A 25108-nucleotide genomic window follows, 5' to 3' on the forward strand; every position below is an offset into this window, starting at 1 on the left:
CCCATGCTACTAAGTATAGGCAGGCTTGAAACACTGACAGATTAAGGGAAACATGTAAAGGTGGAACACAGCAGCACAAGGCCTCTCTTAAGAAAAGTTCACTCAGTAATGTTTGCACATCCAATTTCCAGTTAGTACCTTTCTTCAAGCTGAACAGATCCCATGAGAAAACTGGATATACAGATATACAGTACACCTCTTGTGGAAATGCAAGGCTACACTCCTCAATAAGGACTGGAAAATTAACTAGAAAGTATGCTCCCTAGTGAGAGGCAGCTTGCACTGGTAGCTCAGTATTTCCCTGCAGGTCAGAAATTCAGGAATTTGGCAAAAAATGTTTAGGAGTGAACTACAAAATAACATGATATAATCCAGCAGGAAGTATAACCAAAAGAAGCCTCAAACAGCCAACCACCCCAAAAAACCCCACAGGTTTCACAGTCTGTATTCAGTACCCAAGAGTAACTTAACAAGTAAAGAGCTGAAGGGGCTGCCAGTTGAGCATAAGACACCCACCAATTACCCAATTTTTAAATGCATCCCTGCAGTAAAGATATTCAGGGACAAACCAGTACCCTCCTCAGGCAGGTAAGGTGCTAGCCTCTAGGAGAAAAGGAAGTGAAGATCCAGTAGGAACCTGGCAGTAGGGTACAGGCACTTCAGAGGCACCTGATGATCTCCTGGAGGTAAGTCATTGTGCATTGTGCAGCTAAGGATCTGCTTCTTCACAAGCCAGAGGTATGAAACGAAGCCACAGCTGGGAAGTGAGAGTTTCTCTCCCCTTTACTTCCAAAACAGCTTTTAGCAAGGGAGCAAAGCACATACAAGGTTGGCACTCTAAAGTGCAATGAAGAAATCTGGGAGAACCCACATTTCTTTCAACACACAACACTTGAGATTAGCAGAAAGGATGAGTTGGAGCAGGAAAATGTCCAATTTTAAGAACTGGACAAGGGCATGTATGCCACAAAGCTGTCAAATACGAGAAATTTTAATTTGGCTAACAGCAGTGATGAAATGAATTACCAGAGCAATTTGGACAATGAGGCAAGCAAGAATGAACATATTATTTATATTCTACAGGAACTGAAAATTTATCATAGATACATGCAAAGTTTAAGCCATAAACAATTTGAAAGTTAGGACAAAAGTGGCACACTCCGTAGAAATGTTATAAAAATGTAACTGTCAGGATTAGACCATGTTTGTTCAAAAGCATCAGTAAGGCAGCAATATTGCTTTTCAACAGTCATGAATTTAAGAATCCATTTATTAAGCCCAGTAAACAACTGTTGTGTTCTAAAAGCAACTACATCACTTGAAAGTGGTTTAGACAAAGCACAGTAAGATTTATGCTCCTTTACAAAATCCTACAACATTGTAAGCAAGATTCAATATATTAATTTCAAGGTAAGTTTTTGATTTACTGTACATAGCAGTGGTAGATAAATTGTGTCTCTTGAACCACCAATAAAAAACAGTAAGTGGTTGAAACTTGCATCTCAATAATGAGCCTCTGTTAATCTACAGATGGGTGAGAAATCCAAGTCCCCACTACCACTGAACAGATTCTGCTAGTATGATTGACATACATGAATCAATTTTCCCCAAGAAGCAAAGGGAGACACAAATCAGTCTCATTCCACACTGAAGCAGTGGAAGGCGGAGAAACACCCTAGATACAGCTTCACAGGCAGTTTGGATAGCTCCCTGTGTCACTCCAGTCCTGCTCCATTGGTGGCCAAAGTAAACATCAGTTAGATTGCTACCAGTTAGCTTCCAGAAACTTACCTAGTTTTCTCCAAGAAAAAGCCAGAACACAGCTGATGAAATAATCTGTCATTAACTCAGGTGTAAACCAACTCCAGATATCTATAGCTATCACGCAGCAACTGCCTATAGGTCACCGAAGGCCACATGAATCAGGAGAAAACTCTAGTTTCTAAGAATATAATCAGGAGAAAACTTAATTTCTAACAGTGTCATCCTGAAACACAGATTTTATTTACTTACCAACCACATATGGCATTACAGTTCTTTCTTAACTTGCCTCATTCTCAAATTAACACGTTGTTGCGTGACATTAGACAGGTACTATACTAACTGATGCATTTCCGGGTCACCACATCTATCGCACAACATAGAAATAAAGCTGTACTTCTTATATATTCTATTCCAATAGTTTTTCTGAAATTCGGGGAACATCTCAACAGTTAAGTAAGCTTTTCACATGCTTCAAAGCCTGCACATTTTGCTTCATTAGTTTTATTATCATGAAACACCCATATTGATTTGAAGATGAAAGTATTTCCATATAAATGAAACCAAACAGAATCATGCAGAGACCACAGCAATTGTTTATGCTGCAAATTTAGTACTTAAAATCTTGGACTTTGTAGTACATGCAAGAAGCAGATAGAAGAAATAGAAAAATACTGAATATAGTCAAATTTCATTTAACCTCCTAATATTATTTACAGTTGCTTCGTGCTAGCAATCTAAGCAGTCTCTAAAAGAAACATATATACTTCAATTAGCAGAGGATAAAACACTAGAAGAACTGATTTCAGAAAACAGCCAACAACGGGAAAACTCAGAGGCCATGGCAAAAAGAAAGTCCAGCAAGTTTCCCTGCCTCACAGGTAACCGTTCTGTGTACAGGTCTGAATTCCCTTTGGCACAAACACAGGCGTAAAATCACTTCCCTTGATTTTACTTCTCCCACTCAAAATATCACCATTTTCTTCAGCAGACCTGTCCCTTAGACAGTGACCTTACCATACAACACTACTCAAAAATGAACACCAGCTGTTTCTCTGCCAACACTCTCACAGCAAACTTTCATGACAGACTCAGAGGACAGTCACTGTAATCACTTTACCCTGCACTGCCAAAGTTATTACCTCACTAACCTTGTATGTGCATATTATAAAAATCATCCATTTATGTTACAGTGAATTACTTAACACTGGGAACACAACACCTGAAACTAATTTCAAGTGACAAGACCACAATCAATCATACTTTCTCAACATTAATGCCACTACATAAAGCTTTCTGCTTCACTGCTTGAAAACATGGTGTTTTAGGAAGAAAATGTTTTGCAGATAGTGCTATGTATACTGATACTTTTCCCAAACGACCAGGTTCTTTGAAAATACAGCATAAATCAACTGAAATAGCATATCTGTCTAATATTTAATTTTAAAAGACAAATCATCACAAAGATCAGTAAAGCTAGAAGCAACTTGATGCACATTTCTAACAGTTTTGAAGATTATATCCCAAATAGGGAAAGGAATAAGCAAAAAAACAAAACAACAACAAAAAAACCCCACAAACAACAGAAAATAGCAGTGAAGTCTTTTTCTACTAAGTCCTCAAACCCCAACAATTTGATTTGTAGGCATTTTATCAGATTACACAAGATCATACTGCAAAGTAAAAAGTGTAGACATTCAATTCAGAAGAAACACATGCTATCAGGACTGTACATATTAACATGGGAATCTTGATTTCTTATGGTATTAGTGTTGTGGTTTAAGCCCGGTCAGCAACTCAGCCACGCAGCCCTCGCTCATTCCCCCCCTTCTTTCCCCCCAGCTCCCAGAGGGATGGGAAGGAGAATCAAAAGAATGTAACTCCCACGGGTTGAGATAAGAACAGTCCAGTAACTAAGGTATAACACAAACCACTACTGCTACCACCAATAATGATAAGGGAAATAACAAGGGAAGAGAATACAACCACTCACCACCTGCCAACCAATACCCAGCCTGACCAAGCAATGATCTAACCCTTCTGGGTAACTGCCCCCAGTTTATATAGTGGGCATGATGTGCTGTGGTATGGAATACCTCTTGGGCTAGTTTGGGTCAGGTGTCCTGTCTCTGCTTCCTCCCAGCTTCCCCTCCTCCCTGGCAGAGCATGAGGCTCAGAAAGTCCTGGGTCAGAGTAAACATTACTGAGCAACAACTAAAACCTTCGGTGTTATCAGCGCTGTTCCCAGGCTGAAAATCAAAACCACAGCACTGCACCAGCTACTGAGAAGGAGAAAAATGACTGCTGCTGCTGAACCCAGGACAATCAGTTTGTGTTCTGTTCAGTTAATATTTTAATTTGCAGACTTAAAATCCTGTTTGATGTTCTGCTATAATATTCCACCATATACCGTCATCTCGTGAGACCCCACTTGGAGCACTGTGTGCAGTTCTGGTGTCCTCAACATAAGACGGACATGGAGCTGTTGGCGCAAGTCCAGAGGAGGCTCACACAGATGATCAGGGGGCTCAAGAACTTCCTGTATGAAGACAGGCTGAGAAGGTTGGGGCTGTTCAGCCTGGAGAAGAGAAGGCTGCGTGGAGACCTCATAGCAGCCTTCCAGTATCTGAAGGGGGCCTACAAGGATGCTGGGGTGGGACTCTTCAGCAGGGACTGTAGTGACAGGACAATGGGCAATGAGTTCAAACTTAAACAGGGGAGATTTAAGTTAGATATAAGGAGTAAATTCTTCATTCTGAGAGTGGTGAGACACTGGAACAGGCTGCCCAGGGAAGTTGTGAATGCTCCATCCCTGGCACTGTTCAAGGCTAGGTTGGACGTGGCTTTGAGCAACCTGGTCTAGTGAGTGTCCCTGCCCATGGCAGGAGAGTTGGAACTAGATGATCTTACGGTCCTTTCCAACTCTAACCATTCTATGATTTTCACAAAATCAGCTTTTTGTGGTAGTTATAATTCAAAGACCAGCCAAATTACCACTTCAACTGCTGTCCTCAAGATGGCAGAAAAAGGGGCTGAATTTTAACACAAGTATGATAAATCTACTGAAAAAAACACCATTAGACTATGAATGGGAAGTTCAGTTATGCTAGCATCAATAATTATAAGTTTTGTAAAATAAACTCTTCAAACCCATGATAAAAGCCCTCATGCTACACAGTAACATTTATACATTCTCAAGCATTTAGAATCATAGTTAGGATTGGAAAGCACCTTAAGATCATCTAGTTCCAACCCCCTGCCATGGGTAGGGACACCTCACACTAAACCATGTCACCCAAGGCTCTGTCCAACCTGGCCTTGAACATCACCAGGGATGGAGCATTCACAACCTCCCTGGGCAACCCATTCCAGGGCCTCACCACCCTCACAGTAAAGAACTTCCTCCTTATATCCAGTCTAAACGTCCCCTGTTTAAGTTTTAACCCGTTACCCTTTGTCCTATCACTACAGTCCCTAATGAATAGTTCATAACCAGCATCCCTGTAGCCCCCTTTCAGATACTGGAAGGCTGCTATGAGGTCTCCACGCAGCCTTCTCCAGGCTGAACAGCCCCAACTTTCTCAGCCTATCTTCATATGGGAGGTGCTCCAGTCCCCTGATCATCCTCGTGGCCCTCCTCTGCACTCGTTCCAACAGTTCCACATCCTTTTTATGTTGAGTACACCAGAACTGCACACAATACTCCAAGTGTCATTTGCTTATAGCTTTAAAATGTAATGTTCAACAAGCACTAAAACTTAAGGACAAAATACTTTCTGAACTGTAACTTTTGTTAAGACTGATGCAATGATATATTTTAGTTGATTCAAACACTAAAGGAGGTGGCCCAGCATCAGGTTTTTCATTATTTAGCAGTTACCCACACAGGGCAGAACTCCTCTTCAAACAGGTCAGACAACTACCAACGTAATAGTAGTCATTTTCTCAGTTATTTGATAAAGGCCAGTCGCAGGCAATGATTCAGCAGCCTCTTCTGTCCTCTCCCCCTTCTATCCCACTTCAGATTTCTCCAGAGCAGTCCTCCTTTGTGCAGTACTGAGTATAACACAGCTCTGATACAGGTCTGTGCACCTCAATCACAACACTAAGCCAAATCTTCCAATTTCAAGAAATCAAAAATTAAAAGTTATCTTCAGAAAAAAGGTGATCCAGGCCTACCAATAATTTCACAACCTGAATTCACTACATGACTACAACTGAAGTTCATAGAATCATAGAATCATAGAATGGTTAGGGTTGGAAAGGACCTCAAGATCATCTAGTTCCAACCCCCCTGCCATGGGCAGGGACACCTCTCACTAAACCATCCAACACAAGGCATCATCCAACCTGGCCTTGAACACTGCCAGGGATGCAGCACTCACAACCTCCCTGGGCAACCCATTCCAGTGTCTCACCACCCTAACAGGAAAAAATTTCCTCCTTATATCCAATCTAAACTTCCCTTCTTTAAGTTTTAACCCATTACCCCTTGTCCTGTCACTACAGTCCCTGACAAAGAGTCCCTCCCCAGCATCCCTATAGCCCCCTTCAGGTACTGGAAGGCTGCTATGAGGTCTCCATGCAGCCTTCTCTTCTCCAGGCTGAACAGACCCAACTTCCTCAGCCTGTCTTCATACGGGAGGTGCTCCAGACCCCTGATCATCCTCGTGGCCCTCCTCTGGACTTGTTCCAGCAGTTCCATGTCCTTTTTATGTTGAGGACACCAGAACTGCACACAATACTCCAGGTGAGGTCTCACAAGAGCAGAGTAGAGGGGCAGGATCACCTCCTTGGACCTGCTGGTCATGCTCCTTTTGATGCAGCCCAGGATACGGTTGGCTTTCTGGGCTGCGAGCGCACACTGAAGCCGGCTCATGTTCATTTTCTCATCGTCCAACACCCCCGAGTCCTCCTCTGCAGGGCCGCTCTGAATCTCTTCTTTGCCCAGTCTGTAGCCGTGCCTGGGATTGCTCCGACCCAGGTTTAGGACCCTGCACTTGTCGTGGTTGAACTTCATAAGGTTGGCATCAGCCCACCTCACAAGCGTGTCAAGGTCCCTCTGGATGGCATCCCTTCCCTCCAGCATATCAACCGGACCACACAGCTTAGTGTCATCGGCAAACTTGCTGAGGGCACATTCAATCCCACTGTCCATGTACCAAGTTACCAAAATGCAGCACAGCATTACTGCAGAAATGTTTGTGTATTAGTGTAAACACAGCGAATAAAATATAATGATGAATACAATGAATAAAAATGTAATGCAATTTGAATTAGTAAAAGTTTGCTTTAAGTTATAAAACAATTGTAGAGGTAATATTAGAGTTTACATGAAGCACAGAAAATGTTTAAGCTTTCTACAGCTTAATCATCATTAATGGCACAAAGGAAATTATTTATTATCAAATGGATCAGAGAATACAGCAAGAAGGTCCTTGCAGTACTGATTTTGCACATAAAATGAACTTCTTCAGCTGTATTTGCAATTTTCAAGCCAGCTTGACTAGTATTAACTCCCCCTCTTACTGAGCCTCAAGGAATTGCCAGTACAGATGTCAAACTTATATTTAAGGGATGAAACAAACATATGACTGCTTCATTGACTAGTACGTGATTAAAGCATAACTGACTAAACTGAATTTGTGTCAGTGTCAACATAAAACTTTTCTTAAAAGCAGGAGTTAGCACTATGAATTATTTACTGTTCTCTGAAAGCTCAGTATCAACACATCAATTTACTCTCATTATATTCCTCCTTTATAATCCAGTTAGAATCACCTTCTAACATGCAGGATGGTGGCAACATGAGCCTGCAATGTAGTGAGTAAGGTAACAAGGCGAGGCAACCACCCGAATTTTTCTGCGCTTTGGAGAACAAGGAAGAGGAGCTTCAGCACACTCCCATGATGTGTAACAGCTTCAGAAGACCTTGAAAAAGACATGCCAGGCCTTAATCATAAAATCATTCCTGAGTAGGGATAACTCCTTCTAAAAACCTGTGTGTGTGATTGCTTAGAATAGCACCAATGTCTAAGAAGTAAAACATGCGTCACAGTACAAATAACACCACATAAACAACCCACAATGGAAAACTATGCTGCTATAACACTGAAGAATTGAACTACTAATGAGAGCTGTCAAAAAATGTTTCCGCAGAACTACATGCCTGAAAGATCATCTTTCCACTACCTATATTCAAAGTATTTTGTCCCTTAGAAGCTTGTGAGAGACTGCCAAAGCCAGAAGTACTGGCCAAAGTCAAACTATCCCATAGAAGATACAAATATTTAGCCTAACTTTATGACCCTGTGAAAATACAAACCCCTTCTTCAGAAAAAGCATTCAAGCCTAATTTGGTTTATCACACCCTTAAGATCTTTAATTCTCAAATTCTAATAAAACAAGGATTGGCCATTAGAAAGTGGTGAGAACAAACTGTAAATAGCCAGATGCTGCAAAAATACTAAAACATGCTCCCAAAAGCACACATAAATAATGCTTACCAAAGTGGCAATGTTGTCAAATACATTAATTAAGAGACAAATTAAATAAGAAGAGTCTATTACTTCTTAATTAAATCTGGCCATGATGCACAACTTCTGTGCAGTCATAAAGACCTCTATACTACCATAGTGCCTGAAATTCAGCACATTTCTCTTGCTTGATTTTTCCTTTGCAGCAGACACATACAAACATCCATGTGCTGCAAAAGCACTACCAAGCACCTCTAAACCAGCTGTACTTGCAGAACTTAGGCCTAGATCAAATAGTATTTCAACAGCTACTTTTTACAAACAATGCTGGAAATGTGCCACTGTGTTATAACTTCCATTAAAAATATGCCTCTTCAGATAAGCCTGAGGAAAAGCTTAAAGATTCTCCTCCTGATTTCTGTGTTGTGGAACAGCAATGGTTACCATCTTCAGATTTTAAAAAGATTCCTTATGTACAATTCTTTCTTTAAAAAAAAACATGTTTTCTTACAGTTTCACAGAAATTTCAGTAACTGATTGACAGTAATTGATGATTACGGTTTTGTTTCGGTAAAAACTACACCAATTATCCAGCTACCACGTTAGGCCTTCAAGTCCAGTTATGCCTATTTGGTGTAACAGAAGAACGTTAGATTTACCTCTGATTTTTAGTCTTTGTTTCAAAAGACTCAATAATATTCCCAGTATCTCTCAGCAGCATACTGTGCTGGCTAAAATTAGCTGTAACAACTTATTAAATGTCATTTCCCAAACTAAATTAGTTTGCAAATCAGTAAATCAAGACCCCACAAGTTCAAGTCCTTGGAACAGGACAGAAATCACTGATCTTCTCTTATTCCTTACTCTGAAAATATGGCAAACTTTCATTAGCAAAATATACGTATTAAAACTCAAAAACTAATGCGAACTGAAATACTGCAATAACTTTAAACACAGCAGTTCTATAGAAGATAGTTTTCCACACTTGCAAGAGTGTTAACAGTTTCTAACCCCTGACTACAGAGGACAATACAGAGCACTCCTTCCCTATAAAGCAGCTATTGGATTTAACAAAGTAATCTGGGTTAAACAAAATTATAAAATAGCATGAGTTTGTAAAAAAAAGCTGCACATTTTTTCTCCACCTGAAGTCAGACAGCCAACTCACTACAGTTCCTTCTGTTTTTCAGACTTTTCAGCTTAAACTCCACAACAAATACTCACACAACAGGCAAATTCCAGAAGCTTCCCAAAAGTATTTTAAATAGATGCTGATAACCTTGTGTACTTTGCCATATTTCTATAGAATATATTCATTGCTTTTAAATCCTACCCAAGTATTATCAGTTTTCAGCAATAACATTATGCATCAGCTGAAATGTCTCTAGTTACAGTTGTATTAAAGAGTACTAATGTATATGTTCACATAAGAGTATCATGATTTTTGACTTCACGTTAAATAATTTTATAGACTCTAGTTATATTCAAAATTAACAAACTATAAGATCAGCACACTGACAGCTTCTTAAAGGAATGCCTTTTTATGTCAGTGTTTGTTTACTAAACCCTCGCAATCAACTTTGATATTAATGCAGCATGGCAATGTCAGGCTTTGAAAACATTTTTTAAATGCAATCTGAACTGCCTTCATGTTATCCAATGCTGTATTTTTTAGGACTAAAGCTCTGTGCGTTCTACATAATCACCAACTTTTAAATCCTGTGAAGAGTCTCATATTGTAAAATTAGCATTTCCTAAGTTCATCACCAAATTACTAACAGGAGAACATTCACATACAGTATTTACTAACTAGAACTGATACCTGAAGCATTCCTACAATGAAGACTTCATTTTTCCCTGACATGTTCTGACTTATCCTCATTTTAGTTCTCACTATGAAAGAAAAGGAAAAAAAACCCAAAAAAACCCCAACGAACCACAAATCAGTATTTTGTTTCAACAAAACAAATGTTGCAAAATGTTCTGCGAGAAAATACCAGTACATGTGCATGGGGCTAACCTTATGAATGAAAGGTCATGTTACTCTGTATGTAGGAAACAATTTCAAAATCCTCTAGGAGACATTTATTTACCATCCACATCGCATGTAAAATTTCATTTTAAAGTAATGAAACTCCAGTTCATAACAAAATTTTTTAGTGCTGCCAGCATTTATAACAGGGTTTCTGGTATTCTTCAGATGGAAGCACATACATTTAAAAATCAAAAAGGTCTTTGTCCAAGAGTGTCACTAAACAATGCAACGAAAGTTGTAAAAATCAGTATCAGACTTACCGCCAGTGCTTTAGATAACTTTGTTCTATAGTTACTCAAAACAATTGCATCAATATCCTTAAGTGGCACATATGCAAAGCCGTCTTTAATAAACACTCTTCTGGATCTAAACAGATCCACAGCATCTGCAAGTCCAACCTGAGAAAGAAGAAAACCCCACATTGTAGAATAGCAAAATAACGCTGTAACAATGTTTACAACCTTAAGGTTCAAGACGGATCAGTACAGCTTTAAGTCATTCTCTGTCTTAGCACTCTATCCAGGCGAAATGCAAATGATTTGAAATTAACTGTTGATTTTGGAATAGCTGATCATTATTTTGGTGGAGAAATTGTTTACTTGCAGAAGGTCATGCAGCTAGGCAAAATAAGCTACTTTAAAGCTTGTATCTATGATTATTAGCCCAATTATGTAGCTTTGCATCACTTACTGATTTGATATTTGAAAATGGCCTTCTGGTGGCCTTTTGTTTCAGGCAACTTGAAATATTTTATTCATGAAAAGCTGCATATCTTGGAAGTAGATCTGGAACACAACCAACTTCACTCCAAAAAAGAGTCAGGGGTTTCCATCAGACACATTTCCTCTCCCTTTGCTCTCTAGCAAAATGAATTTCAGACTAATACATTCAGACCAAACCCAGCTTCAGCAACAGATGCTCAAGAATGCCTCCAAACCGTACGGTCTGTCAGCCAGGCAAGTTAAGTCAATTGTCTGGGAAACGTTAAAACTTAACACCATTTTTGTGGTGAAAGACAAAGGATGGCAGAGGAGGACAGAAGATAGTAATAGCAGTTCAAAGCTCACTTCACTAGCAGTCCCTCCCTTCTACCTTTATACTGACATGAAGAAGAGAAACTCTTATTAGTCTCAGTTGAGACATTTTGATTAACTGTTAGCAATAGTATCATGTAAACATAATAACTCCAAGTTTAAGTGAAGGAGAATGAGTGCAAACCCGTGGAACTTTGCAGTTTCTACTTACCTTATAGAATATTTGTTCTTTTACTTTAGTCACACTGAAGCCAGGGGTTGATGTAAGCAGCTCGTTTGCCAATTCATTTTTCATGTCTTCACTAATCTAAAATTAAGAGCTTGTTTTAAAACTGCTGAAATACTTCAGAATAAGGTTTGTTGGTTTTGGTTTTCTGTTAATTAACACAAGCTAAAACATTACTTAATCTGTGAATATATCATTCCTTTCGGTGATAAGGAAAAAAGAATTGCATATTCAGCAAGCAATCACTAATAATTAAGCAGAAACCAGCAAAACACTAGTGGTCAATAGTGTTAAATACCCTTCCTTCTGAAGCCGTAGTGCAGATTTTAAAATATAATAATTTTAAGCATTAACACAAAACCACATTTTGTAAAAGTCAACCTTTTAAAAGCCAACAAATTAACACTTGTGATAAACCCTGCTCACATCTAGGTTTACTGTATGCATTAAAATAAAGCCTGATGACTCAATGGCGGTTAGTAAGGACTTAAACAACTTTGTCAGATTTTTGACAAAAACATCAGTTTCAGCTCATATTTAAATCCAGACCTAAAAAAACCAAACCAAACAAAACCCCACAACATGTCATCTATGGTATACTTCTTGTTCTATAAATGTGAGTGCTTTTCCAGTTCTTGAAATGGGCAAATTAAGCAGCAACGTTCTAATTTAACAACTTGAATTATTTAAGCCAAAAGTTCTAGCTTGAAAAATTATGGATAATGCTACACTTCATAATACAAAAACTTAAAATACATAACTATATGTGTTATGTTTTTTTGCTACTTAATAGCACACCAAATGCAGCAGAAAAGCCACACAAAATTAATATATTATATGATTTTACTAGTCAATAAATCATTTCAGGGTTTTATACAATGGAAAATAACAACAACAAAATTTGGAACCAATTTGTTCTGCCTTAAATCATGATTAAGCTCAGTCCTTAAACCTGAAAAAAAGTAATAAATAATAATAAAAAAAAAATCTAAGTAGTCTTCTCTGATAAAACAGATCATACAGGCTGGTAATCCAGCAGTAATACCTAGTAACTTAACTACATGCAACTAAGTCTTAAATATTTGCACAATATATGTTCTTGAAAAAAGTACAATGGAAGTAGTCGCTGACTGAAAGGGATTAAATGGTAAGAAACACAGAATACCTTCCCAAACCATAGATGGACACAGACGTCACAGACGTATAACACACCGTGTGACAGTGCTCCAATAACTATGGAGAGGTGATACAAGGCTGCAGCCAAGATAAGCTTTTATAGACTCGTCAGGAACCAAGGCAAGGCAATCGCATGCACTAGATACCCACCCAGACTACAAACACAAGATAAAACAGACACTCAATGGCATTCATCTGCATGAAAAGGGATGTGCATGAACAGTTCAGTTTCTTTTCTGAATGGGACAGAATACCCAATTTGTTGACCAACACTTCTATGCAATTAAATACACATTTAATTATTTTTTTTCTTCTTCTCAGCTGAAAGACTGAGAAAATGAAACAAAACAAAACCCCACTTTTCTTGGAAGTCATAGGAAGGACACTTTCACTTCAAACTTAAAGGAGTAGTTCAGCAAATGTGCTCTGTGAAAGTGACTTGATGAATGCATATGAAATGGCCAAGGCAGGGATGTCTAGAAGGCTTATGGTTACCCTGTCTGCATCTTGATGTTGATCTAGATGCAACTGTAGTACTCTCAGTAAAATCAGCTTTAAAGAATAATAATAAAGCTGCCAGCAAGGCAGAAGAATGTAACTTTGAAGACAGAGGAAATACACAGTAGCATTGTATTTCCACATGTGACAGTCTAATGCTCAGAGAAAAACAGGCTGTATGGAGCACATTTTTCTTTAGCAAAGTAGCTGTATCAAAACAGTTAAATGTGCAAGTAATTTGAGGAAACACTATCTATAAAATACTCCTACTAATGATCTCATTCATGTTAGTCTTCAAAAGATTCCCTTTTCAAACATGACATGCAGGAACTATATACAAATTTAACACAGTGCTACCAAAACGCTGTTACTCCTTCCAGATGATGTATTTCTTGTTTAAATAACTATAAATCTAAGTCAGCACGAGGGCTGCAAGCTTCCCTTTCACCTAGTACAGACCAAAGTTTTCATTTTAATTCCAGAATAGCAACTTCCATTTTTCAGATAGAACAGGTTTATGCTTTCTCAGTAGAAATTGCCTACAAGAGCCCAGCCTAACATTGATGAAACTGACCTCAAATGAAAACAGGGAAACATATTGTATAGCTATAGTGGTTACAATTGCATTATTTCTTCTAGGATATCTCACTAAATAAAACATGAAACCAAGCCAAGAATTCTTTTCGTTGTTTTTCTTTTTTTTTTTTTTTTTTTTTTTTTACAGACAGGCATTAAAACAATCCAGTCACTGCTTTACAGATAAAGCTTGCAATATTGACAGAGAATGAGAAGGGGGAAAAGCAAGGATTCCTTTGTTTTTCTAAAACCAATTAGCTTATTTTCATCCACAAAATCATTTAATTCAGTGTTACATTTAATTTCAAGGTGTCTTTACCTCTTAATATACATATAAAATAATCATACTGACTCCAAACTTCACAAGCTGTCTAGAGTCTTATTAGTCATTTGACCATACCAATCTTGTACAGATGTAAAGTCACACAGATTTGAGATTTTCTAGCAAAAAAAATAACACTGTTGGGGTAAAAGTGATCCTGGTGAAACCTCCAGTAAAACAGGTTAATGGACCACAACTACAGATAAGATTATGACCTGTGTTGAGTGTATTTTCTAAACAAACATTCTTGTAAAGCAATAGTTATCATATAAATAAATATTATTATAAAGCTGTTAAATAATTTACATCTTACAACCTCATGCACCTTATCACAGGCAAAACTTCAGGCAAACCCTACCAACATTTTGCTCCTTGCTGTTTCACCAAATTCACATTGCCTGCATGTTTTCAGCTAATGGAGAGAAAGGAAGAAGAAACAAGGATATTCCTAGCCCCTAAGTAAAGCTGGGAGATGACTCCAGAATGCGTTTAAATACAAAACTTGCTTTTCTAAAGACGGGAAAACTAAAAATAATTGGTATTGGCATTAATGATTTCACTATTTTCATGAAAAACTGCGTAAAACTGACTGAAGACACAGTGCAATGAAAATAAGCTCCTTATAGTCTGAACTCAGACTGAAGCTTTCAACTGTGTCATGCCTGTACCTCTGCATACAGAGCATCATGAAACATGCACCTCATTTTTACTTAGTTCATGGAAGCTGGAAAGGGATTTCCCCCCCCCCCTTTTTTTTTTATTTTAATAAGAACACTAAAGTTTGTACATTTAATAACCTCATTTCTAAAATGGCACCTGCAAGAACACTTTCCGGTAATCATTAAAAAATTAGACACAATTAAATACAGCTTTTAAGATTCTAATCAAGTTCAGAAAGATAGACTGCGTAACTTTTGACAGAGCTCAGTGATGCTTGCCAGATAAACCACAGGAGATTCTAAAACTAAATAAACAGAATTCTTCTGAGGGTGTCACCTGCTGCTCATCTGACCCTTCACACTGAACTGATTCAACTCACTCCACAGACAGTAACTCCCTAGCTTTGCCTCATTTGTTGCCAGTTCAGTTAACGAAAACTGCTTATCACAAAGTCATTCTTTACTTTGCACAAGCAAAAAGTAACACCAGGAAAAGGATCTTCCCTTTGCAGTGACAGTGGGTCATGTATTGTAGCTCGAAACAGTTTTAACACTTCATCGTAAGTTTTTAAGACTTAAAACAATAAGGAAAATATCACAACATGAAAAGGAAAGGCATGAGAGGAAAGGAAGGAAGCAGATTTGGGACAAGTTGCATTATTTCTAGTTTTCTTGCTTTATACATGCAGGTTATTCATGGACTTTTAATCACAGAATTGTCCTGGAAACACAAAGACACATAAATTTAGATTAAAATATGAATAATTTAATACGTAAGCCTTGGTTAAACAAACACTGGCAGTGAGCCAGTCCAAAAACTTCAAAATACATTTTATAACCCTGCTCCGTTTTAATGAAGAGATGAAGACGCATGCACACATTGTACTACTGTATATGCACAACTGCTTACTTCAACTGTTTCTAGGTCTCCCAGTAAGGAACAAGAACTCAATCCACAAGTCCTTTACTTTTCCAAGGCTCAGCTTCAGCTGTTTACAGGCACACATTGCTGGTGTCCTTACAAAGTGAACTTCTTACAACTTGCTTGAGCAGCTGGTACTCAAGCAGCACAACATCCTTCTCAAAAAGGGATTGCATCAGCATCTCAATACTACACTATATTGCAATTTTAAGTATGAAAAAGGCAAAACAATAATTTCCTAGTCAATCTTCTCCATTGCCACATCCCAGTACAAACTAGACTAGAACTAGAATACAAAAACTTAGATACCATTAAATTTAAGAATATAACTTTAAAGTGTATTTAGCTAGTTAATGAATACTAGCTTGATGAGAAAAGGACATCATTCCCAGCTGTGCTATCAGTTAAAGCAGGCATTGTCTTTAAAACATTTCAGAGGTTCAAAAATATGATAACTCTTCTTAAGGGATATCAATTCCATTTTAGCCAGGCACAATGAATAAAAAAGAAAATTCTATTTCCGATGGTACGACAACTTACTATTTTAGTTCTTGTTCAGGTTGCTGGCATCCCTTAAAACATAAAGAGCTGTACTTGGAATATTATGTATTCTTATCCATCAACCGAAACATTGTTTGGGGTTTTTTTAAAGTCAGGAGTGGGCACGGAAAGGACATTTTACGGATCTTCCTCAAGTATGCTGCTAATTCATGCTTACTATAATCACAGAGAAAACTCAGAGACACAGGTCCAGTTTCCTACATTCCTGACAAACATTGCCCTACATCCATGAACAGGGAAGCTAAACAAAACAATTACTACGTACATACATACATGTATGTATATAGTAATACATGTTATATTACATACATATTAAAGTCACAGTTACTGAGGAGCTAATGGAAGATCCTCATGAGAAATATGCCAACAAGTTTTCTTTCATTCACAAATGAGGATGCTAACATCAGACTCAATTTTGCAGAAACTTATTAACAAATGTTTCTCTAGGTTCAATCACAGGATTGGCAGGGAAGAGTATTTCAGTTTTTGCAGACCATTTTATAAAACTCACAGCCAAAACAGCAGCTAGTAAATTCTACTTGCAGTGTGTTTACATCCTCCACAAACTATCCTATAAGCTTTTATGCTGCCTTACTAAGGAACAATACAAACATTTCTGAAGTTACAATCTGCATTCACCCCTATGTGAGGAATAAATTCATTTTGGAAACAATCTTAACCACTACAAAATAATGCCTTCATTATCCAAAGAATTTATTTTCTTCTTGAACAACATATGGACATCATTTTACAAAAAGCATTATTGATTTCCCAATCTTCTCTCTCTTTATGCCCAAAAAGAACATCTGAAATATTTATAGAAAAAGAAGACACTCGATGAGACCATTGTCTTTAGACCTTGTCTTTACAATGTTTCTTCCAGGAACCCAAAATTACTGATCGCTATGAATTAAGGATCTGCAAGGACCATGTTAGGAGTTGCTCTTCTTTTATCATTTCCAAGCCGCTAGACAAAAAGCAGCACATGTGACCTGGTCAACTACTAAGTGCTAGAGCACATCATCACACAAGAAGTGTGCGTGCCCTTCACACCTCTTCTGTCATAAGCTGAAGAATGTGGTGTTGAAGATACCCATTATTCACTGCATTTCTGGTACAGCTGCCACTTCATATTACTTTAGAAATCCAGGGTTACAGCAGAACATTTGCATCAGGACTCAGACTGTATTCCAAATGTTGTCTGGTTGTTTTCAACATGGTTTTATTCATCATCTCATTTTTATTGCAGTCTTTTTTGCAATTTTTGTTTCAAAGCACATTCACTTTTTCAAAGCAGGAAGAGAATATACTTTAAACCACAAAGACTGCTAATAGTCCCCAGGACAGAAAGACTCAACCTTAAACAGGACCTTTAGAGTCCACTGTAACTCAAATGATAAACCACACAAAGCTACTTTAGTAAGAATCATAGTGCTCTAGTGCGCTACAGGGGGCATAAGTAACTGTACAGTTTGTGTTTTAGTTTAGTTTCACAAGTCAATTTTAAGCAGTAAGAGCTATCTTCTAAAGGTCCATTTAGATTTCTACAGATAATCAACATCTGTTTCTAATCAAAATGAGATGATTACCATAATAAAACTTTTAATTAGCATTTTGCATCATTTACAAACTTATTCATTATGTTTATGAAGGTGAAAAGGGACATCCCCAGTAGCTATATATTCTTCAATCACATTAATTTCACAATTTTATAAATCACCAACACCATATGTGCAAATAAATACATGCAACTAGAACTACTGCAGCAAAATGTTAGTTTTCTCCATTACTAATAACAAAGTCATGTTTACAGTTCAAAGATTCATTAGAGAAGGATAAATAGAGCCCTTTTCTCACCCACCCTAACAGTGCACCAAAAAAATGGCAAGCATATGTTTTCCACTCCTTCCAGCAAACTTCTCCCTCTTAGATTTATGAGATGTGTTTATACTCTCCTGTGAATTGAGCTTTATTTTGAAAGTCTGTAACAAGATATCACAATTCATTTTAAGCTTAAGATGTTTTAATCAAACCTCACTCCATATCTACCCATTGCTCACAATGTTCACTCACTAGAATACTCAGGTTGCTTTGAAATCAACTCAATTATTCTGGGTTGCAGTCAGTTAATAACACTTCTTTGCAGAAGACGTTACTTTGCAAACAGACCTGCCAGCTGGCCTACCAGATCCTTGGACTGGAGTACAATGACCTGAAGAGTATGACATACTGGTTGAACTGAATTCCCATGCTGCTAATACTTCTGAGGAAAAAGGTCTCCCTAGGATTTTCTTCCCCTAATACATAACTACAGTCAGCTACAAGAGGTAGCCACAAACCTAGATATCAGTGGGGTTTTTTTTTTCTTTATATGGAAGAAAAACCAAATTATAAAAAAGGAACAGTCAATTCTGTGACAAAGCCCCTGCTTGGTTTCTCTTAAATCTATCTCCTGAAACTTGAGTGAGAAATATATTACTTCCTTTAAGTTCTCTAGGACAACAGCAACCTGTTATATGTGTAAAAGCACTAACAGTATACATTTTGCTGTCTTACTGAACAAACTCTAGCATGAAAAAAACAAACAAAAAAAAAAAGGCAAAAACTAAACACAACCACAAACAAGGAAAAAAAATAAACCACTTCTAAGTCTTTTCACATACAATTTTGTTTCTATTATGACTTCAAGGGAAGAGCTATGTGATAGAATACATATTTCTACTTTGGCAGTTAGGCACTATTTCCCACTTAGCTATGCATCACTTCTGACTTTTGCTGTCACCTTTAAGACAAGCATCACTGGTTTTCAAGGAATGGGACAAACAGAAGATTTGAGCAGTCAGAAACAAAGACAAAATTCAGAGCCATTTACTTAACAAATGTGAACCGCAGCTCATTTGGGTATAGTTACTGCTTTGGCTTGGTTTAATTTTAAACACAATAAAATTAGGTTGCAGACTATTTCCACCTTAAAGCATTTTTACCCATCCTGTTTGGGAAGGAAAAAAAAAAAAATATTATTTCATGCTTACAAAACGAAAACCCATAAACCCAATGAGAACAACATTTTGGTTTATACACCTGGCACCAAAATGAATAATTATAGTCACAGCCTTTTAGTGGCCAGACACAATATTGGTTTTTTTTCCACCCATATTTATCCTTACTAAAAAAACAAACTAGTCCCATTCTCATTAATGCAAATCTGATTTTAGAATCTCCCACACCTAATAAAGGCAGCCATGAAACATTTTTTTCCCACAAGAAGCTAACCTACAAATATTTATACAACTGCCCCACTACTGAGATAAATGCTTTTGAAGAAAGCGTAACAGTGGTATCAGAAAGTCTCTCATAGGAGTGCTCTGATCATAAAAATGGAAATTAAAGAAGTTTAATTTCTACTGCTTAAAGCTGCTAGAAAAGCACTTCAACTGCAACATCAAAGAGCTTCTGTGGAAAAAAAAATTATCACTAATGCATTTTGCTCATGGTCTTTCATCTCAGATGCTGATAGATGCACTACAGAGCATTAGCTCCCCCAGCTGACTATTCTCATCTGCTGTTTTTTCCCCATTACTATGGCCCAAAGCATTTTATTAAGATAATGTGCTTTATAACAGCATTAAAAAAAAAAAATGTTTAATTTTGCAACAACTGGCAGTTACCCTAAAACAAGACATCTAACCTAGAAGGTATAAAGAACTTGTAATATTTTTTTTAGACTTCAAGAGAGTTTTCAGAGAAAAAGAAGTTCTAAGCTAATTTAGACAGGCTTTTTTTTATGCTCTGTGGAGAGAAAACAGCAACACAGAAAGATGTATTCAGGAAATATACTGCACTTTGAAGTTTATTTCTTGTGTGCACTGCAGGAAGATGAAAGAACGGAAGCATTGCAGGGAATCTAAATGCAATTTTACATCATCTTTATACCACAGATAAAGACATGATAATAAGTACTAATTTTAATTTCTTGTGGAAGCAACAAAGAGGAAATGTGTTTAAGGAATGAACAGTCTGAAGATGAAACAGAGATCACAGGATATCTGTACGGTCATGATGATGACCAGAACATCACTGCAAAACAGATTAGGATAAAACTTTACAATCTATTCCACTCCTCATTCCAGAGTATCAGGTTAAGTTCCTGGAGAGATACACCAAGAAATCAATGCATCTGATAGCACTTAAGAAAAACACAGGACACAACTAAAAGCCCACACAGATCTGTCAAAAAACAAATTGTGTTCAGTCACTCTCACTGCCTTTATGATAGTGCAACAAACCTCAGGGATAAGGAAAAAATTAGGTGTCATATTGTATCAGAAGCCCTTAAAGCCATTCTTATAAGACACCTTCATGGGAAAACGACTGAATAGTTCCACTGAATATCCTATAACCTGGATGCCAAACCAATTGGAAAAGCCGTGAATGGAAGAATTTAATTCAAAAACAGAAGGACATACTAAGCCAAGGTCCAATTATTTAATTTTTAACTAAAATTTAATATTTTAGTTCCTAACCTGCATGTTAAAATAGCTGCTGGTTACATATTTAAATGCTATGAGGCTGGGGACACTGGAAAGGCTCTAGAGAATGGGATCAGACAAGAAAATCTGGTCTATAAATGAAGACTGAATTTCAGCAAAGACACTTGAAGGTTTTAAATCTGAGCCCGTTCTGTACAAAGCAAAAGCTGACTAACCAGGAATGCTGAGAAAAGCAGTTGTGAGACCTGCTCATCTCCGGCTTGGGAGTCACTATATGATACTCTTTGGGGGAGGGGGAAAGAAGAGAGGGGGAAGATGCAAAGAATACATTCATTTAATCTGAGTGTCATCTTAGCATTGGTAATGGTTCAGGTGGAATATCCTGACTAGCTGACACTGCACTTAAAAAAAAGTGTCAAAAAAAAAAAAAAAAAGATGCTGCCCCACTAAAAAACTGGCAAAGGACACCCAGAGAAATGACAAATCACCACACACAAATAAAGGCTAAAAGAAGAAAGAAAAAGCATGATTAGTTTGTCTTATAAGTAGATAGCAAATACAAAGAGGAAGAAAAAAACACAAACAAACAAAACAAAAAAATCCCCAAAACCACAACAACAAAAACCACCCTCTAGTGGATAGAACAAGAAGAAATACGTAGAATTTTGAAAGCAACAACAGAACATTTCGGTCCACGTGAAAAGGAGACCCTTGAACACTCTCCAGAGAGACAGAGTCTGACTGGTTAAGACAAAGAAATTTCACTGCAGGTTTTCAGAAGAACCAAGTAGAAAAGAACCAAAAATTCACTGGACCTTCCAAATCAACATCATATGTATTACCAACGTACAGAAACCTTCAGCTGCAGATGCTGAAAGGACAGATCTTTCATTTGATGTCTAAGAACAAGTGGTATGTCTTGAACAGTTAAAATCATGGAAATCGAAGCAGACAAAAGGCTGAATCTCAAGATTGAGGGCTTCAGATTAGATATTTTTGACAGTGCCAAAAAGTAAATGGTGTTCTAAGGAAAGGTACAGCTTTGCAATACTAAACATAAGCTAGGAGAACATCCAAAACGGAAATGGGAAAGACAAAATTAACAGAAACAGAGCTAGTAGCAAAAGTTTTTAGCTATCAGGTAAGGGTTAAGGCCATACCACACATCCATTAAAAAGAAAACAATTTGAAGAACTGAATCCTACTGCCCTCACCACAGAAACAGAACATAGAAAGGGTAACTTAAAAGAAAACAGTGAATTGTTAAATTTTCTTCAAAACTCAATTTTTTTCAAACGAAATATTATGAACAGCCTAAGTGCATTATCAGTTTCACTGAAGCAGACAGAAGCATGACAGAAACTCCCAGAATTTAAGAGCAAAACTAGGCCCTGGTTCTGCTGAGATCGGTACACAGGAAACAGGAATGCAAGATATTGAGATGGGTAAGTTAGAGGGTTACTTTGTGATAGGAAGAGGCAGCCTAGTCCGACTTGAGAAACAGGAGAGAACAGCAAAATGAGCATGCCAGACCTATTCCAGGAGTTAGAAGTTAAAGGTCCTAGAATATGTGGCAGTTATCTAAAAGTGAGTTAGCTAAGTGACAGTTCCTATAAGAAAAGTTCTATGAAAAGGCAATGAATAAAGAAGTTTTGTTCACTGTCATTTTAGGGAACAGAAGGATTGAGCAACAGCTGAGGAAAAAGCCAAATTCACTGAATGAAAGAAGTGGTAATAATTACAGAAATTAATATGTAAGTTAAAGTCACAAGGAATGAAAAGAAAGATAATTTAGACTTGTGCTAACAGAGTTTCCTTTTAAGGAAATGTACTGCAACTGGCAAGTTAGTTGCCAATCCAAGGGACCCTGCTTCTAACTATGGAGCAAAGCTACCAGTATGACTAGGCAACTTTTGACCCAATTTCTCCTTTAATGCTACAAAGCACAAGCTGATGTGCATTAGAAGAAAAAGAAAGTGTAAATAAAACTCTAAAGAGAATACTGTCACCACTTTTCCTAAATATCTTAAAAGAGTTACTGAAAGAAACAGAATATTAGAGATGCCTATTTATATTTCAGAAGAATGCAAATATCCAGATTAAGATCTAGGAGTTACTATGCAATATGACACAGACACAGCCCTGAAGGACAAGAAAAAGATAAGCTGCATACACAGTGAAGGAAAGAATAGATTTACTCTATTTTTATAGCTTTGGTTATCATCATCATCATCGTGATTATTTCCCCAGTGTCAGGTGTAAGACCAAATATATGAACAATAGGAAGCTCAACACCTTAATTCAGGAATTCCTAGGAACATCAGTGATCCAGGTACCTTGCAGTTTCACTCAAACCTAGACACACTGAAAGCTTTTTAATAATAACTTGTGGCAGTTGCCATAAATATTCCTATTACATCAAAAATGCTATCAGAACATCAAATCAATAAACAAGGATTTATCACACACCTTGAAGGTCTAACAGCACTATTTTAACAAATAATAAGTGTAATCACTCAAGGGCTTCTGATATGGGCATGCATAACCAACTACAAGAAAAAAGGGAAAAAGAGAAGTGAAAAGGTTGGGTAGGAACAGGGGGATAAACAGGTAGTACATACATAGCAGGACATGTGGAAAACCACACAGACAGACAATCTCACTGATAAAATTACATGAAAAAATGGGGCTTGGGCATAATGTTAACTGACTCCAAACAGGTCTTGTATCACTATCTGGCAGAAAAAAATCAGGCACTCCTAACTTAAACAAAAGGAAACATCAGATGCCCACAGCTCATGACAAGAAAGAAAACAACTTTCTAGTTAAAGCCAAGTGTCACCTACCTGTAAAACCATTTACTTCATAAAATTCTTTCATATACTGAACTTACTGAAGAGATTAAAATACTTTCTCCAATAACTAGTAACTATAGTACTTAAAATATTAAATAGATTTCCCTTTAAATATCTTAAAAATCTATATTAGTGGCTTTTACTGCCAGAAACTGTCAAGCATCATTGCTGTAATTACTCATTTATAGTAAGATTTTAATGCTTTAATCTCCTAAATTGATGTAAATCTCAGCTGCACACCTGTGTTTGCATATTCTCTTTGATGGGCTCTGTCACCTTAAATGTCAGCATTTACTTCTCTTGAGTGCTGCTTAAGGATTTCCTGTGCTCCCTATGTGACTGACTTTGCACACAGACTATTTAATGTGCCCTGAGAACTGAAAACTACATGCCATACATAAAAAGCTTCAGTATTTATCTGGATGATGATAGCACTATCCCTTAAAACTCTTCTTTTTTTCCCCAAATATAGACTGCAAATATTCTGAAAGACCTTCAGAACCATTCCACAATTCTCTTGTTACTATTAAAAAAAAAAACATTCAACATACCAGAGGAAATACTCGCAACGTAGAGATGAAAAATAAGCAAGCTTGAGAAACAGGGAACAGACTAGCAAGTGTTTCTTGTTTATTAAAAAAAAAAAAATAGAAACAATTATACATCAGAATCATCCTATATTGAATGTCCTATACTAAAGTGTCAAGAAAGGCAATGTAGCAATTCTTTCAGGACAAGGACACATCAAAAGCATGGAACTCTCACATCACAGCTTAGTTTTGAGGCAAGACTGTTATCTGGTCTCTTCTCCCTTAAGCAGTTCTCCAAAATTTGGTGGACACCTGACAATAAGCCATCTATGAAGTATTATTGAAGACAGTATTACAGACTGAAGTCCAGAAATTTAAGTGTCAAATAAGGGTAAAAATAAGCTTGACTGAACAAGGCAACTGCAGAATTACTGAAGAGAATGTTTTCTAAACTTCCTGTAAGCAGGATTTTAACTAACACGAAGCAAGCACCATTCAAATACCTATTTTCTCAGGCAACAGGTAACATCAAGAGAAATACCCCACAACTGGCTATCAATTAGGCGACACTGCTCTAAGACTGTGTTTTAAATAAGCTAGTAAATATGTTTCAAAATATTTCCTAAGAGTACTGTAAAAATGTCATGTAACAAATGCTGCTCCCAGGCCAAGCCTAAAACCTCCCAAGTCAAGCCTAAAACCTCCCAAGTCAAGCCTAAAACCTCCCACGTCAAGCCTAACCACTCCCAGGAAAATACATGGAAGGGAATTCTACAAAATAATGTGTCACAGAGTGAATAAGTGAGCATGTATGTAAAATAATTTCTGTTTGCCCTCAAAACTTGTAACTCCTGTGAAAGTTCAAAAGTTACATTTTTCCACTGCCTTTCTTGCTGCTGGAAAGGAGGCTATATTGTAAACATCACTTCTGACACCGTGGTTCAAACACAACTTCTTTCAGAAAAAACACAGGCTAAATACTGAATT

The 25108-nt window shown here is 37.4% G+C and overlaps 1 protein-coding gene across 1 annotated transcript in view; it reads right to left on the minus strand.

The window, feature by feature from the left end:
• The window catches only part of PRIM2 (DNA primase subunit 2), a 101539-nt gene that overhangs the window by 68128 nt on the left and 8303 nt on the right, over positions 1-25108 (minus strand). Inside the window, exons 6-7 of the mRNA XM_065681470.1 lie at positions 11518-11613; positions 10533-10670 (exon numbers count right to left, since the gene is read on the minus strand). Coding sequence (XP_065537542.1) covers positions 10533-10670; positions 11518-11613 — 234 coding nt within the window. The remainder of the gene's footprint in view (positions 1-10532; positions 10671-11517; positions 11614-25108) is intronic.

Source organism: Lathamus discolor, chromosome 5 (genome assembly GCF_037157495.1).
Source record: "Lathamus discolor isolate bLatDis1 chromosome 5, bLatDis1.hap1, whole genome shotgun sequence".
In the NCBI taxonomy this organism is placed as follows: Eukaryota; Metazoa; Chordata; class Aves; order Psittaciformes; family Psittacidae; genus Lathamus; species Lathamus discolor.